At 45.8% G+C, this 16,992-nt stretch overlaps 1 protein-coding gene across 1 annotated transcript in view; it reads left to right on the plus strand.

The window, feature by feature from the left end:
• The first annotated feature begins 2,325 nt into the window (after positions 1-2,325).
• Positions 2,326-16,992, plus strand: part of FGF18 (fibroblast growth factor 18) — a 111,419-nt gene continuing 96,752 nt past the window's right edge. Inside the window, exons 1-2 of the mRNA XM_073358177.2 lie at positions 2,326-2,628; positions 2,856-2,892. Coding sequence (XP_073214278.1) covers positions 2,597-2,628; positions 2,856-2,892 — 69 coding nt within the window. The 5' untranslated portion in view covers positions 2,326-2,596. The remainder of the gene's footprint in view (positions 2,629-2,855; positions 2,893-16,992) is intronic.

Here is a 16,992-nt window from a genome sequence, read left to right on the forward strand (position 1 = left end):
CGGCTCAGGATGATCCGAGCTGTTTCATTAAGGGTTCACTGGTGTTAAAACAGGAGACAGCTGCTGCTTTCAAAAGGGATGGCTGCTCCTGATCAGTCAAGGAGAATGTTTGTCAAGGTCCCAGGGTTCTCCGCCCTCGGGGAGTTTGACAGGTGAATTGAAGCGTGAACCGCCCGTCTGGTGAAGTTGGCTAGCGAGTGGGAATTCCTGCTGCAGCACATCTCGCAGGTGAGTGGGTCTGACACTTTCATCCTGGACAGCAAAGACAGACAGACACCGATCCACTCGCCTCCCCCTGCCCCAGATCCGCAGTGCCACTAACCCACATTCCCAGGCGGCACACACAGCCCCTCCCCCCCACCCCCTGACACTGCCCTTACACGCCGCCTTGCACTGACTGAATCGGAGTCACTTCTCATTTCCCCTCGAGCGCACACACGCCGGAAGGCAGGGCCTGGGCAACGATCAGAGGAGGCTGTTTTGTGCCCACGTACACAGTAACAACACCTGGCATGAAGCAAGGGGAGAGGGGGGCCTAGAAGCTGTTCTTTGGCAGCATCTTGATACCACCAACAAAGGACATGAGTCTGGGTTCTTAGGGTTTCCCACACGTGTGTGTGTGCGTGTGAGAGAGAGTTTCATTCTCCTCCCATTCCAATGGTTTCACCAGTCTCTTTGCCTGTTTCTCGGGCGTGTTGCTTTCTGAGCACCAGTGAAACAGCTTCTGTCTTTCGTTTCACCCTCCAGAAGCGAAGCAGCAGCCCTGGACACAGTGGGCGCATGTGAGGTTTGGTTCCCTTGGCTGGCTTGTCTAGGGATGGCAACAAAGCAACATGCTGGATTGTTTCAGGCTGACACGTGTCTGCCGCCGCTTCTATGAGCCTAGAGGAGCTGCGCGCTTTGCAGCACACGGGGGAGCGCTCTGGACGGCGGGTGGCTCTTTGCTAGTGGTCAGCACTAAGCTCCTGGACAGAGAAGGGGCAGAGGCGAGGGAAGCATCCGCGGCGCTGGTGGGCCATCCAAAGAGAACAGTCAGACGCAGCCGCTTGGCTTCTAGCTCCCACCAAGCAGCCAGCGTGGGGGGAGAGGGGCGTTGCTTGCTCGATTTTGGGGCAAGACATTCAACCCTGAGCGGGCTGCGGATTTCCCTGCCTGCTGCTGGAGCTGGGCAAGGCAGAGGCGCAGGGAGGACTGAAATTGTTTCCAAACCTGTGTAGGAAGCAAGATCGAGCTGTCGGAGAAAGCTGAAGGCTGTTGTTTTTGTGGGTAAGGGTGTGTGTGTGTCTGGTATTATTTGACACCCACTACGCATCCCGAGAGCGGTGTTTTGGCTTTGGCACACCCACTCCCCCCCCCCTTACAAAAAAAACTTGTCTGTTTTGTTTTTTAAAGGATGCTTCGTACCCTTTGCTGTAGGAACCTGCCCTCGGGCTTTGATGTCACGGCTCTGGATCGAGAAGGACCAGCGGCTAAGCTGCCTCCACCAGATAGTTTTGTGGAGAGCTCTGGGCTCTTCTAGCTGAAGGGGACTTTTCGGAGCCAAGCGCTCGGCACTTGCCCTTACTGCATAATAAGCGAGGAGCTTCCTTCCCGTGTCTGCTTAGCCGGGTACTGTTTTGGGGGTAGGTGTGTCTGGTTCCCACCCATCGATCGAGAAGGAACCCTTAAAAATACACCGGGACTGCCCCTGCTCGCCTGCGGATCGGGGACTCCTGCCCTGGCTCATCGCCTCTCTGAACTGCGGAGGGGGTGGGGTGGGGGGGTCAATTGTATTTATCTTGATCGCTCAGCAAGTGGAGAGATTGCTTTTTCCTGCTGCACTGATTGGAAACACCACTGGTCGATGCTCTCCCTAGGTGGTGATGCTGAGGGAAGGAGAAAGGGAGAGCAGGAAACATGAGCCTGCAAGAGAAGAGAGATCAGGGCTGAAGCCTTTGCTCCAGCATTGTGTGTGCGCTTTCCCCCGGCAGACGGACTATTAGCTGCGCGGGTGCACATGAGAGCAAAGATCCATCCTTCCCCCCCTTCTCTGACCTCTCGAGGAACCTATCCGGCGGTGGAGGAGACCTGTGGGCTACACCCTGCCATGCTCCCCCTGAAATAACCTCCCAGGCACCGAGGGATTCATCCGAAGGAAGGGGATCAGAGGGCAAACGCCAGCCCTCATAACCTCGAGCAAATACTAGCGCTGCGGCTGCTGCTGTTGCGCCTCTATCTAGGGGAGCTGAATCCAGGAAAAGGCTTTATCCGCCTCGCAGGGCTGGGTCCTTAGCACAGCGGGGGAGGCAAGGGGGGGGGTTTATTTGCTGATGATCGGAAGTTACTGACAATAAGCACCTTCATCTCTCCAAAGGCGGAGAGAGGAGGAGGAGGAGGAGGAGAGACGGGGGAAGAGGGGAGCTGATGCCTAAGAGAGCCACTCGGAGGAGGCAGACCAGGCAGTGTCTCAACTTCTCATCTTTGTTTATCAGCGCGAAGCGAGATCGCTGGAAATCTGCGGGGGTTTATAACTGGATCATTCCCATGTCAAGGCTGCGGCTGGGGATTTTGCTCCGTTAACTTGAAGCCACTGGCCTCCCCCACTCCTCACTCAGCGATGTATTCACTGCTCTCAGCCTGCACTTGCTTGTAAGGATTATGACATTTAAAAAAAAATTGGGGTGGGGGGGGGGGGGGGGAAACTTTCATCTTTTAAGGCTCCGGTTGCATTTTCCTTGCAATCAGGTGTCACTGAGACCCGAGCCTTTCCTAACCAAAGCATCTATCTGTGTTATTAACAATAATAATACTCATAATAATAATAGCCATTTCACGGCATCATCTGATCTTTTGTTGCTTTTTTTTCTCCTCTCCAGATGTTTACATTCCCTGCTGCTGTGCTTTCAGGTACAGGTATGTGTCCTTTCTGTCTTCTCTCCCTTTGGGTTGGAAAAAGAAACAAAGGAGGCGTGTTGACCTCTGAGTGTCAGGCAGTTTTGCAAAGGGGTTTCACCCCCCACCCCTAGTTTTATAGTTTGATTAAAATGATCACCACGCCAGATAGTGGAGTGTCACTTGCTCTGGAAACCAGCTGCACCTCTGGCTAAGCCTCATTTCAGTGACTACTTCTGGCAATCCACTGTACGAACAAATGATCTTTAATTTCTCTTACCTCCTCCCTTCCCTCCCCTTTTCAAATGGCCACAGCTCGTTTGTGGATGCCAGTAGCCTACATTAAAAGGATTCTCTGGAGTGCACTAGCCTGGCTAATGATGTGAGCGGAGTGTTGGACTCCACTGGTTGCAAAATGTGGATGGATGCATGTGTAGTGGAATAGTAGGCGCTAGATCTCTCGTTAGGTCTCCTTTCCCTAGGGAACTTACACGAAGTGATACTGGAAAAAAAACACAAGTGTCCTTTGCCAGAAAAAGGAGGCTTCTTGCTCGCCCATCTCCCCCCCCCCCGCCAATTATTCAGTAGAAAGCCACCCAAGCAAGATGCTGCCTTCGAGCTGCAGAAGTGAAACAATTAGAAAATCACTGGGAGCGAGACTTCTGCTGTCTCGTGAAATTGACAGACAGGCGGGATAGAGATCGGGGGGAGGAGCGGGGGAGTTTGAAATTCGGGGTGGAGTGAGTCGAATCACATTTTCCACGACAACAAAAATACGGTTTAAAAACTATGTGGTTTGCTAGGACATAGTTTTCGCTGGTGTAAATGCAACACGTGCGTCTGGAGAGGACACACCCGCGATCTTGAGTGTTTCAGAGTTGGCAAAGCAGGTGCTCCAGTTCTGGGAGCCCTTCCGTCTTGCCCTGCCCTGCTAGTGTGACCTGGGCTGGGTTCCCACTCGTATTCTGAGGCGCTGCCGTGTAAACCGGTGGCGGTCCCAGTCGTTCCGCACCCCTTGGGTCAATGCCCATGCACGAGGGCCAGGAATGCACCTGTTCTTCCAGGGTTCTCTGGCAGTTTTTGAGGTGGGGAGGAACGGATCCTCTGCAAACTGATTAAAGTGTCTGACATACGACCAGTGCCTGGGGCCAAATTGAAAAAAATGTCATATTCCCCACCCCCCGCCTCCCGCAAAATTGCAGCTAGATTATAAAAACAAAATAACTCCTTATTTCATCAGAGCAGCCTCCTAATCAAGAGAGGGGATCTACAGCTGTAAACTACTTTGTGGTTGGAAGGCGTTTGCTGTATTTCTCCAGTTCATTCCCCCCCGCAACAGGCTGGGCAGGCAGGGCAATCAGCGATTGCACCTTTCGCACTAAGACATTTTTGAAATTGTGTGGTAACTGAAGTTAATCAACTCTTCATTCCCCTCCCCCCCCAGCCCCCTTGTTGCTTTTAGTGAATCAGAAGAAGTTTGGCTCACTGCCTGGAAAGCACTTGCTAAAATCTGATCTCTTACTTCAACAGCCTTAAAACTTGGGAAGTTATTGGCATTTATACAGTTGGAGCTTGCAGGCTTCCAGAGCAATAAAATAATGAAGCAAAAAAAGAGAAAGTTCTGTACTCTCTTACTATTAGAACCATACTTTTTAGATTTAGTGCTGATTTTGCAGCATTTTGCAAGAAGATCTGACACTAGGATTTACTCTGAGGTATCTTCTTCTACCACTTTTCTATGGTGGTGAATCAAACTGGTTGTTATAACAAGAGGCACACTATTATGGCTAGTAGTGTGGGAAGCCAGAACGTTAGATTAGTCATACTAAAGGGCCTGAAAGAGAGTGTTTACAATATTAATGGTAGATAAAAAGATGCGAATGCAGTGAGTTTTTATTGCCTATTTTGTTACACTTTCTCTCTAGATTTATTCATGCGATTACATGTTTAGAGCCTGAATGGGAAAGAGGGATTATAGGATTTATTTTCTAATGATCGGTTTGGGTAAGAGTTAACCTTTGGTGAACTAGAGTAAATTAATGCATCTGTTATGCTTAATATTTGTTTTGCTTAAAAAGCTGTGTGTTGGGAGACTTTAGGAATGTCCCAAATGAATTATATTCCAAGACCTACTTTCACCATCCTATATAAATTAAGATCAGTGAGTTGACCTACATATTAATGATAAGAATTATGATCCATGGTTCCTGAATATTACCTGGTGGCTTAGCAGTCAGTGGTTACAGAAATTTTAGCACCTGCTAGAATGTGGTTTTTACTTTTCTACTGAACTAGTACTTAAACAGTGCAGCATATCAAAATAAGATATTGGCCTGCTAAACCCAGGGTTGTGAGTTCAATCCTTGAGGGGGCCATTTAGGGATGTGGGACAAAAATGGGAGATTGGTCCTGCTTTGAGCAGGGGATTGGACTAGATGACCTCCTGAGGTCCCTTCCAACCCTAATATTGTATGTATGTATGTAAGCCAGATGAGATTTTTGCTCCATGCCTAAAATCCTCCCTCTTCAGTAAATTTCTAGACAATAAAAGCAGATTACAATTCACCATAACTATCTATAAATTACTAGCAGTGGGAAATTAGGCTCAATTTTTTGGACTGTCATATCAATGTGCCATTGCTAGTTAGTTTAGCTTCATATTGTGTGGTGTCTGAAATGGGTTTCCAGTGTTTTAGAAGAGTTGGGGATCAGTAAATAGAGGAATTAAGGGAGTTAAGATAACTCAGTAGTTTTCAGGAGCAGGTGGAATTTATCCTGAACCCTGAAAGAAAACACTGTGGACAAAGATCTATCTTTCTTCATAGTTAGCTTGCTAAGACTAGAAGGATTTCTCAAGTGAAGGTATGTGTACATGATACCAATGTTTAACAGGGACATCCTAGGTCAGCATGTGTCACTTTCAACATAAATACCTTTGGGCAAGTTAGAAAAGTACCCCACTGGCAGCAACCTATTGGTAATAGAGCTGGGTCTTAAGCACAAATGAGCCCTTTGGGACCCATGATTTTGGGGACTATATGGAGATGAGCAATTTGAGCAAACCAACCATCCCTCTCCTCCAGCAGGCTGGAAAGAAGGCAGCTCACTGTCCATCCTCTTCCCCTTTTTTTGGTGGCGAGTTCATCTGGTTTCCTTCTCTAGCTTCTTGGGACCATCCGTCCTTTGCTTGGGGCCATTCAAATCCAAAATCCAGCCTTACATAGTACACATAAAGAAAAGGAGTACTTGTGGCACCTTAGAGGCTAACAAATCTATTTGAGCATAAGCTTTCGTGAGCTACAGCTCACTTCATCGGATGCATTCAGTGGAAAATACAGTGGGGAGATTTATATACATAGAGAACATGAAACAATGAGTGTTACCATATACACTGTTTCATGTTCTCTATGTATATAAATCTCCCCACTGTATTTTCCACTGAATGCATCCGATGAAGTGAGCTGAAGCTCACGAAAGCTTATGCTCAGATAAATGTGTTAGTCTCTAAGGTGCCACAAGTACTCCTTTTCTTTTTGCGAATACAGACTAACACGGCTGCTACTCTGAAAATAGTACACATAGTAGATGCCTTCATAAATACAGAAGATAGGTATTATTTATCCATGGTATTTATAAGGAATCTATCTCCATGATATCTAAGATCTATGTGTATCAGTTATGTTGAGCATTCAGCATCTCCTCAGTTTACTTCCTCCCTGTCTCTCTCTATTTCCAGGAACAGTCTGAGTTGGCTAGGCTCTTCACTTTTGTGACCTTGTAGATTAGGACCAAGGCTTTGAATAGAGTCTGGAAGTGAATGGGGAGTCCGTGGAGCACATGGAGCAAGGTGGCTGGCTATATTTGGGCACATTGTTTAAGAGGAAAGCTGCTGCATGCTACATGAGTTGTAACTGCTGTTTCTCCTAAAGCTGTTCTTGTGGGCACAGTTTTTGTCTGGGTTGTTGTAAAGTGAGACATAGAAAAGTGTTGTTTCCACACGTTCATGGGCCAGATCCTGCAGCCTGGCTGAGCTGAGCACAGCAGACTTTGGAGGCATGGGTCTGCCAGCATGGTGTGTAGATTAGTTTTGCAATTCCCCATTCCTGTGGTGGCTGGGTGTGGGGCTGGTCCCCAGGCATAATTTAGAGCAGGCTGCACTTACTTGTTCTGGCTACCCAAGAGGCAGGAACTGCTGTGATTGATCTGCATAGGGTCATACTTTTTCTCTTGGCCATGCCCCCTATGCCAGGACCAGGATATGTGTTCTACAGGAGCCTTTACCCAGGCTTTAGGACACCAGAGGGTCACTCTTGCACTGCATGTTCCGACTGAAGCTAGATATACTAGCTCTGTGGCTAGAATCTGCTGCCACATCACATTAAGGGATCTAAACCATTGTGCTTGTTTTTGTCATGGATACTGATGATGATTGTCCTTTATGGATGTATGAAGAAGCACATGTATAAACTAGGCCAACCTCACCCAATGCTTCAGCAAGTATCTCTCCTTGCCTATATCCCCCCACCTATCCCTTCTTTCCCAACCTGTGCAAACAGACACCCAGCCCTTTCCTTCTTCTCATCCTCCTGCTACTGATTGCACGCACAGCTTCTACCTTAAGAGCCGGCCCTGCAGGTTGGTGAGTGATGCCAGAGACAGGTGGGTAGAGCTCTTGGGACTCAGCCACAGACTTCAAAACAGCCACTAAAATCAGCCTGGGTTTATGGGTCCAGTGTCCCTCCATTCCCCAGAACAAAGCACTACATGCTTTTGGAGAGGTGAGGTTACCGCTTCCCATTAATGTGTAGCAGTAGTTTCTGGAGGTGTCTGTGTTATTGGACCTTAAAATGATCACTCAGCATGGACAGTGGCAGTAGCGTGGTCACTTACACTCTTTGGTTCTCATGTGCTGGTGCAATGTCCCTGTACTTGCCTCTGCCTCTAGCCTCACAGGTGCTCTCTGAAATGAGAGTAAAACACACAGATAAAACATCTGTTTTCAGATTAGATGTCATAAACCTCCTTCCCCCCGGTTCCCTTTTCCTCCACAGTGGGACTGTGATTGTGCTTTTACTCCAGCTCAGCTCCTCCTACCCTTGTACGGATGCACAAGAGAGAGTTGATAAAAGTGGCAGCTTGAGAGACCAGAGAGAACAAAGGGTGTGTTTGGGAAACTTGGGATCCTCATTCAAGTCATCGGTCTGGGTTCAACCCCACGCTGGGGAGTTTTCTATTTCCATTCTGCAGTTATGCTTTCTTCTTATACTTCCCTACCCCTAAGGGAAAGATCTTACTGACTGCCAGGGGTTTTGTGATCTGCTGAGCCATTCCACCTGTCTACAGATAATGACATTGTGATTCCACCTCTCTCAATCCACATAGTCCTTGGGGCTCATGATTTTATGGACAAACAGGGAATAGGCTGCCTGTATGAAAACGTGCCATGGTCATTTGGAATTAGGGAGGTCATAAATAAGCCATTGCTGCTTGACCAATGACATCGGTCTAATTACCTTGTGCTCTGACATAGTTGTTCATTCTACTAGTGGAGGGGAGTAGGATGTGAAACTGAAATCAACATTCCTTGAATTAAGATACCTATGACATCACTTGTGTACAGATAGGGAAACAGACTTTAAAAAGGACTTGTAACTGATTTGAGCAGCAGACTTATCCAGACTCGTAGGTCTTCCTGAGAAGTGTGGAATGGTATTTGTCCTCCGACACCTGTATCCACTTACCACTATGCAAAAAGGAGTAATGAAAGCCTCCTTCTCAGTGTCTTTTTTGGATGAAGAGGCTTCCAACTCACTCTTCAGTCTCCTTTCCCCCTTCTCTTGCAGGAGCTTCTGCACTTGCAGGTTTCCAGTTCTGACCAAAGGCTCAAAAGTTGACGTGTTATGTGGCTAATGTGATCTCAAATGTATGTGACACAGCAATGTTTTCACAGCTCCCAGGGGGCCAGTGCACCATCTACTTTCACTTTCTGATTCAAAATGAATCATATTTTTCTTTGTACATTTAAGATGTTGGGGTAAAAACTGGTCCAAACAAGGCACAAAGTATGTTCAGCACCGACACCTCATTTTCTTGCAAAAAAATTAGTTGCCACACAAATTCTTGTTCCAGGCTTCTTGAAAGAAACACGCATTTACATTATTTCAGGATTTTGGTTATTTTCAATATTGCAAGTACTGACACTGCCGTACGGCTCTGGCCAGAAAAGCAGAACTGCTGCTGTGCTCATGCTTGAATTCTTGAAGGATCTGCTATGCATTGTGGTTATTGTTTATCATTATTTTCAAGTGTCCAGAAGTGTGTTAGGTGCCTCAGAAACAAGGAAAGACCCAGCCCTGCCCTGAGCTTGCAGTTGAAATTGGGTGAGACAGAATAAGGGTGAAATTCATCCCATGCAGGGTCAGGCACAAAGTCTGTGTACCAAGTGATGCATAGGCCTTGCAATGGCCATCTGCACAGTGGTGCATATCACCCTGATAGAAAAGGGGGAAGGAGAAGAAAGAGAAGCGTTACAATAATACCATCTTGATGGTTCAGTTGAATGATTGTTTTTGCCTTCACCTCTCACAGGTGACTTGGGCAAAGTGAGGTGTTAGAAGTCATTTAAATGAGGGACAGAGGTACTTTATTGAACAAGTGTGAGGTGGGTGTTCTGTTCATAAGAGTAGCATAGAAGAATGGACAGGGATAAGAACAAATAAAAAAGGGGGGTATCCAGGCTGGCACCCTTGGTGGAATGGAGGGAGGCTGGCACCCTTGGTGGAATGACAGCCTACTGCAAGTCCAGTCTTAATTTACTCAGAAGCTGCCTCACATACTGTGGAACAAGCTAAGAATGTGCTTCCCACATAATGTCTGACGTGTGAATGTGAACATCCTGGAACAGCCTCTTCTTGCCAAGATTTCACTAAAACTGCACTGGAAGTATTTGGAAAGGATGCAGAGTCAGGCAGGGGGGTGGTCAGACAGATCATAAGACAGTATGTCACTGGGGGTTCCCTTGCAGGCACAGGTAAATAACATTAAAGAGCTAACCCAATATGTAAAGTATAAACAATGTAAATTTCTCGTGATGTTTCCCTCAGACCTCTCCTCAGTGGTTTGTTTAATTGTACGATGAGATAGATGGCTAAAGCACAACTTAATAGTTACCGCAGAACCCCACCAATTAGTGCTAATGACCAGAAGACCCATTGCTAATTACTAAAGTTTGCATATTAATAAGTAACTGTGTTTATGGAGAGTGGGGAAACAACATGAAAATCGACGATACTGTGTCACTATAATTGCTTATTCATGTTGTGACAGGAGCATTTGGTTTTAATTATGATAATTCTTCCTGCTACCCTAAAAATGTACTGTAGTGAAGATTGTAAAAGTAATGGCATTTCAATAACATGAGACCACATTACACCATTGTCTATTAAATCTTTGCTGGTAAAACTGCCATCATCTGGGTGGTGAATCCTGCCCATATGCTCAGGGTTTAGCTGATCGCCATATTTGGGGTCGGGAAGGAATTTTCCTCCAGGGCAGATTGGAAGAGGCCCTGGAGGTTTTTCGCCTTCCTCTGTAGCGTGGGGCATGGGTCACTTGCTGGAGGATTCTTTGCTTCTTGAAGTCTTTAAACCATGATTTGAGGACTTCAATAGCTCAGACATAGGTGAGAGGTTTTTCGCAGGAGTGGGTGGGTGAGATTCTGTGGCCTGCATTGTGCAGGAGGTCGGACTAGATGATCATAATGGTCCCTTCTGACCTTAGTATCTATGAATCATGGTGGCAGTAGTGGTGGTTTTTGGGAGGCCTGTGAGGCACAAAAAGGACCAAATTTGCAGACTGACAACATAAGATTGAGCCAGGCTGTGATCTAAAATGTTTTGTTTTCAAGGAACAGTTGATGTTGTAAAGCTTCCATCCTTACTGTAGCATCGCAGTGTGGCCTTTTCTGTCTTCTGGAGTGTAATTTTGGCATGTGAGCAAAAGAGATGGACATTCCTATCAGCACGGGGGGTCTGAAGCTAGTGGACAGACTCCCAGGGAGTTGAAAGTCATTTCAGGCGCTACACCTGCTCCTTATCCCCTCTGCACATTTTTGTTGATTTACAATCACATTTTCTTGTCTTTTTTTTTAAATTGCTTTTTCTTCTCCCATGTTCCTGCCTGAAAGACCCACAGAAGCAACAAGGAAATTGATTATACAAGGGAAACACTGAAGCTGACTATATACAACTCGTGGTCAAATGCACAATGTAAACAAACCGGGCCCCTTCCCCCCAAGAAAAAACATTGTTTTGCTCTCATCTTTTCCAGCGATAGGAACCATCCATGTTACTTCCAGGAATAATAGATTTAAACATGTTCACATAGTAGTGTGATTTTTAAGTTGATGTTGTCCCTTTAAAACATAGGCTACTGCGTGCTACATGTGTCAAGATAAATACACACATCAAGAGCTTCTGATATGATCACTCCAAACTGTCTATTTGATTGGGCAAACATCCATGTAAATTACTGTAGGCATGGTACTCACATGTGAAAAGTTACTCACATGCATGTGTTTGTAGGATTGGAGCCTTTGGGCATAAAGTAGTGACAGAGGATGTGGAAAAAGCTAATGTACTCAATGCTTTTTTTGCCTCTGTCTTCACTAACAAGGTCAGCTCCCAGACTGCTGCGCTGGGCATCACAAAATGGGGAAGAGATGGCCAGCCCTCTGTGGAGATAGAGGTGGTTAGGGACTATTTAGAAAAGCTGGACGTGCACAAGTCCATGGGGCCGGACGAGTTGCATCCGAGAGTGCTGAAGGAATTGGCGGCTGTGATTGCAGAGCCATTGGCCATTATCTTTGAAAACTCGTGGCGAACCGGGGAAGTCCCGGGTGACTGGAAAAAGGCTAATGTAGTGCCAATCTTTAAAAAAGGGAAGAAGGAGGATCCTGGGAACTACAGGCCAGTCAGCCTCACCTCATTCCCTGGAAAAATCATGGAGCAGGTCCTCAAAGAATCAATCCTGAAGCACTTGCATGAGAGGAAAGTGATCAGGAACAGCCAGCATGAATTCACCAAGGGAAGGTCATGCCTGACTAATCTAATCGCCTTTTATGATGGGATTACTGGTTCTGTGGATGAAGGGAAAGCAGTGGATGTATTGTTTCTTGACTTTAGCAAAGCTTTTGACACGGTCTCCCACAGTATTCTTGTCAGCAAGTTAAGGAAGTATGGGCTGGATGAATGCACTATAAGGTGGGTAGAAAGCTGGCTAGATTGTCGGGCTCAACGGGTAGTGATCAATGGCTCCATGTCTCGTTGGCAGCCGGTATCAAGTGGAGTGCTCCAAGGGTCGGTCCTGGGGCCGGTTTTGTTCAATATCTTCATAAATGATCTGGAGGATGGTGTGGATTGCACTCTCAGCAAATTTGCGGATGATACTAAACTGGGAGGAGTGGTAGATACGCTGGAGGGGAGGGATAGGATACAGAAGGACCTAGACAAATTGGAGGATTGGGCCAAAAGAAATCTGATGAGGTTCAATAAGGATAAGTGCAGGGTCCTGCACTTAGGATGGAAGAATCCAATGCACCGCTACAGACTAGGGACCGAATGGCTAGGCAGCAGTTCTGTGGAAAAGGACCTAGGGGTGACAGTGGACGAGAAGCTGGATATGAGTCAGCAGTGTGCCCTTGTTGCCAAGAAGGCCAATGGCATTTTGGGATGTATAAGTAGGGGCATAGCGAGCAGATCGAGGGACGTGATCGTTCCCCTCTATTCAACATTGGTGAGGCCTCATCTGGAGTACTGTGTCCAGTTTTGGGCCCCACACTACAAGAAGGATGTGAATAAATTGGAGAGAGTCCAGCGAAGGGCAACAAAAATGATTAGGGGTCTAGAACACATGAGTTATGAGGAGAGGCTGAGGGAGCTGGGATTGTTTAGCCTGCAGAAGAGAAGAATGAGGGGGGATTTGATAGCTGCTTTCAACTACCTGAAAGGGGGTTCCAAAGAGGATGGCTCTAGACTGTTCTCAATGGTAGCAGATGACAGAACGAGGAGTAATGGTCTCAAGTTGCAGTGGGGGAGGTTTAGATTGGATATTAGGAAAATCTTTTTCACTAAGAGGGTGGTGAAACACTGGAATGCGTTACCTAGGGAGGTGGTAGAATCTCCTTCCTTAGAGGTTTTTAAGGTCAGGCTTGACAAAGCCCTGGCTGGGATGATTTAACTGGGAATTGGTCCTGCTTTGAGCAGGGGGTTGGACTAGATGACCTTCAGGGGTCCCTTCCAACCCTGATATTCTATGATTCTATGATTCTAAGTATGGTTCAACTTTGACTGTGAAAATGGCACTTATCAGATCTGCTCTAGGCATGTGTTCACAGTTGTAACTGCTTCAGTTTATTTAAAAACTTATAAAACTTGTTTATACAATCTTATTTTTGTCACAGCTTTTTGCTCTTGCTAGCTCTGTCGAACTAACATGACTATACAATAGCAAGCTGCATTCTAGTTCATCCCCTCTGACCAGCAGAATCGTGTAATATGGTATAATTGGTTAGGGTGAAGGGAATGGGACAAGTGTCACGGAGAGCATAATTTGCCTGGAAGAACCTTTCTACTGGTTATAATGCTCAAGAGGGAAAGAACCCAGCTCAACTGTGTGATTCCTGGTAGAGTTTGCAAGGTTAACAATTAGTCAAAAAGAATAAAAACATTTTTGCTTGTAAATTGAGCACACTGGACACTGAACTCATTGACAGAGGACAAACAGAAACCACTGGTGCTCTTTTTACTGTGTCCCTGCTGAGACTAGAAGCTTGCTTAAGGTCTGATTCTGGCTTTTCAAGCAGAACTCCCCCTGAAGTCACTAGGAATTTGCAATGCTGATCAGTAGCAATAGCAGGCCTTTTTTCTTTTCTCCTGTGTTGGATTTTATATCATTGATTGATCACACAGAGCGCTGTAACACCATGTCCAGCCAGAACGTATGCAGGTCTGGGACTGACTCAGTCTACCTGGTATCACTTAATATATATACTGAGGATTAGGCATCCAAAGAAATGACTGGAAAAAAGACAGACTAAGGCTGCCAAAGTACTTTCCTATTGGCATTCAGTGGCCTTGCTATAGCATGAAGAGGGAAATAAAGGAGACCAGTGAGAGGAAAGACTAGACTTACTGTCATGGTCTGCATCTTTTCCTTTGTAATAGTTCCTTCCAGAGATCAGAGTCTGCACTGCGTGGGAGCAGACATGCCAATCATCCTGGTTTGGGAAGGGGAGGTTCACAATTTTGTGGACTCCTGGAGCCATCCCACTCGCTTGCCTTCGCTGCTGTCATTTCTCCCACTTGGCATGCTGCTGTTGATGCCTGAGAGCAGAACTCTGCTGGCACACAGAACAGGTAGGCATCTAACTGCTTGATTTGCCCATGCAAACTGGAATTGAAACTCAAATAAAAAAATTATGCAGCAGATATAGTCAAGTTAGAAAAAGCATCTCCTCAATAGATGTAGTAATACTCTTTAGCGTACTTGGTAATATGCCTTGTTTATTATGGAGATTTTATCATCATCAGATGCAAAGTTCCATTCTTTTCAATGGAAGATGTGTTGCTGTGACACCAGTATACTAGGAAATGCATTGTATTCCTTTAGTACATTAGCCACAGAGTCATTAGAGTTGTTACCAAGTCTCGCAACATCCTAGAAAAGAAGGCTACAGCTATGTTCTGTGCAGATTTTGCCCAGTGTCTTTAAAGCTCATTCTTGTAATTTAGTGAAAACCCTTCAGAGCATGATGGTGATCTTTGTGAATAGTTACACAGGCAAACTTTCCTTAGTGAGCGGATATGAATTTCAAAGTTAAGGAAAGGAGATTTTAGGCTGAGTCTTGTGAAAATCTTCTGAGCGGTGGAATGTATTAGGTTGTGGAGGAGTCTCATTGTGCAGGACACATTTAAAACTGCACTGGACAAAGCAAAGCACAATAAAATACGCTGTAGGGAACAATCCTGCTTTGGAAGGGGAACAGAGCAGATGGTCTAATAGGTCTTCCTCATCTCCATGAATGTTGTCCAACAATTTCTAGGAAAAGAGAGTCCAACTGCCAATCTTTCTCAGGAATCATTGACTCAGACATTAGAGACAAGAGAGGCCAGTTTCTTTGCTAAATATACTGTGACAAATTTTCAGAAAGTTGAGGCTCGCTTGAAAGTGCAACAAATGAGTGTCTACCTGCAGATATACGAGCAGAACCCACTGCAGGATGCACAAAGGACCAGATTGTATCTGGAGAGGTGCACCCAGGGAGGTGAGCACAGTCCTGACCAGAAGCCAGACACAGTCCCAGTCTTTGCACTGTGGGGTACATAGAGTGTTCCAGGCTAGTGTTGATAGTGTCACTATCCTCTCAGAAGGAGGCAGTTGGGCTATGGCCCATTTCCCTCTATCCCAGCTAATGCCCACTGCAAAGGTGCATGTCTGCTGCTTTCAAAGCGGGTAACAGCAGCTGTGCCCCCCACCCCCCATCAGGAACTCTGCTGGGACTCTGACTGGGGCAGTGCTGCTCCATGCAAACCCCTACTAAGGGCTGTGGCTTAAAGGGATTGTTGATCTCAGACAGGGCAATTTGGGAGGCAGTGCTTTCTTATGGTTATGTCTTATGACTTGCTCTCTGACTTTAATTAAGTCATTTAAAAGCCTATTCTGGGAGGAGATGAGCCTGCTGTACTCCCACTGAAATCAATGATCAATGATTTCAGTGGGAGTTGAAGGGGCTCAGCACATGTCAAGTTTGGGTCACTTCACCTCTCTGTGCCTCAGTTTCCTGATATGTAAAGGGACCTGGCTTTATACACATATATAGCATTACTGTGAGGCTCATTATGTCCAGGAACATGTGTATCTAGTTGTCATCCAGGGGAAACCTCCAACCCACTTCTTGAACATTGCTTTTTTGTTTTGTGGTGAAATGCACTCTATAGAAACATCAGATTACAGGGGCAATCAAACCAAAAACTGCGCCCAGTGCCAATGACAGGATGAGAAGCAGCTGAAGAAAAACGTGCTTAAAAATGAACATCAGGAAGTACTTTACCACAACAAAAATCATCTCTGCATGGAATGGGCTACTGGGGACTGTTGATAAGACCGAGATGCAAGGGTCATTCAATAAACAATTAGATGACATCATAGAGAGGAAGCAGCATTTAAAATGAAAAGGATCCTAATGTGCTAAATGATTCTTCAGATCACCACGTTATAATAAAAGGGATACTGAGATTAACTAATGCTAAATCTCTGTGGAATTCCAGTGGAATTGCATAAAGCAGCTATAGAAATACCAGAACGAAGGAATTAATAATGGTTTGCACTTCCTACATGGCATCACCATCATTGCTTATTCCTCCGAGCTCTCTTCCTTCTATTGTAAATCTCAACTGTCTTCTCCTCTTCCCCAAACCCCATTGTTAGCTTCGTTCTTCAGATTAGTTTGTTAGTGTTTCCAGTGTCCTTTGGAATATCCTGTACACTTCTTAGGCAAAATCCTAAATCCTTCTTAGTCCTGCTCTGAGTGGGGGATTGGATTAGATGTCCTCCTGAGGTCTCTTCCAACCCTAATATTCTGTGATTCTATGAAAGACAGATTTACATTAAAACATGGGGAGGAATTAAGGAATTATTAGGTAGAAAGAAATGTATGGGTACATGCATGCTGGATGGCCTGAAGGAGTGATAATGGGATATAGAAGAGGGTTTCCAATAGCATGCTGTTGGGTGCCAACCTGCATGGATTGGTGAAGTGATAGAAGAATCTTTCACCACCAGCCTGTCGATCTGAATCCTGCCCAGGTTGGTAGTGACCTCCTGATGGCTAGTTGGTGGTTTATGTGAGATGAACTGCACATGGGGAAGAGGTTTCTCAGCATATTTCCTATTCAGCAGGTGTGATAAAAACACGAATCCCTAATTGTTGGCATGGATTGTTTCGCTTTCCCTGCCTGGATGAATGTAACATCAGACTTTTGGGGTGAATACTTGCATTTATGAGTTCAAAACTCAGTTTACATTATCTGATCTTCACTTAAAATGTGTTGTTGCCATGAGCAT

The sequence above is a fragment of the Lepidochelys kempii genome, chromosome 8 (genome assembly GCF_965140285.1).
Source record: "Lepidochelys kempii isolate rLepKem1 chromosome 8, rLepKem1.hap1, whole genome shotgun sequence".
NCBI lineage: Eukaryota > Metazoa > Chordata > Testudines > Cheloniidae > Lepidochelys > Lepidochelys kempii.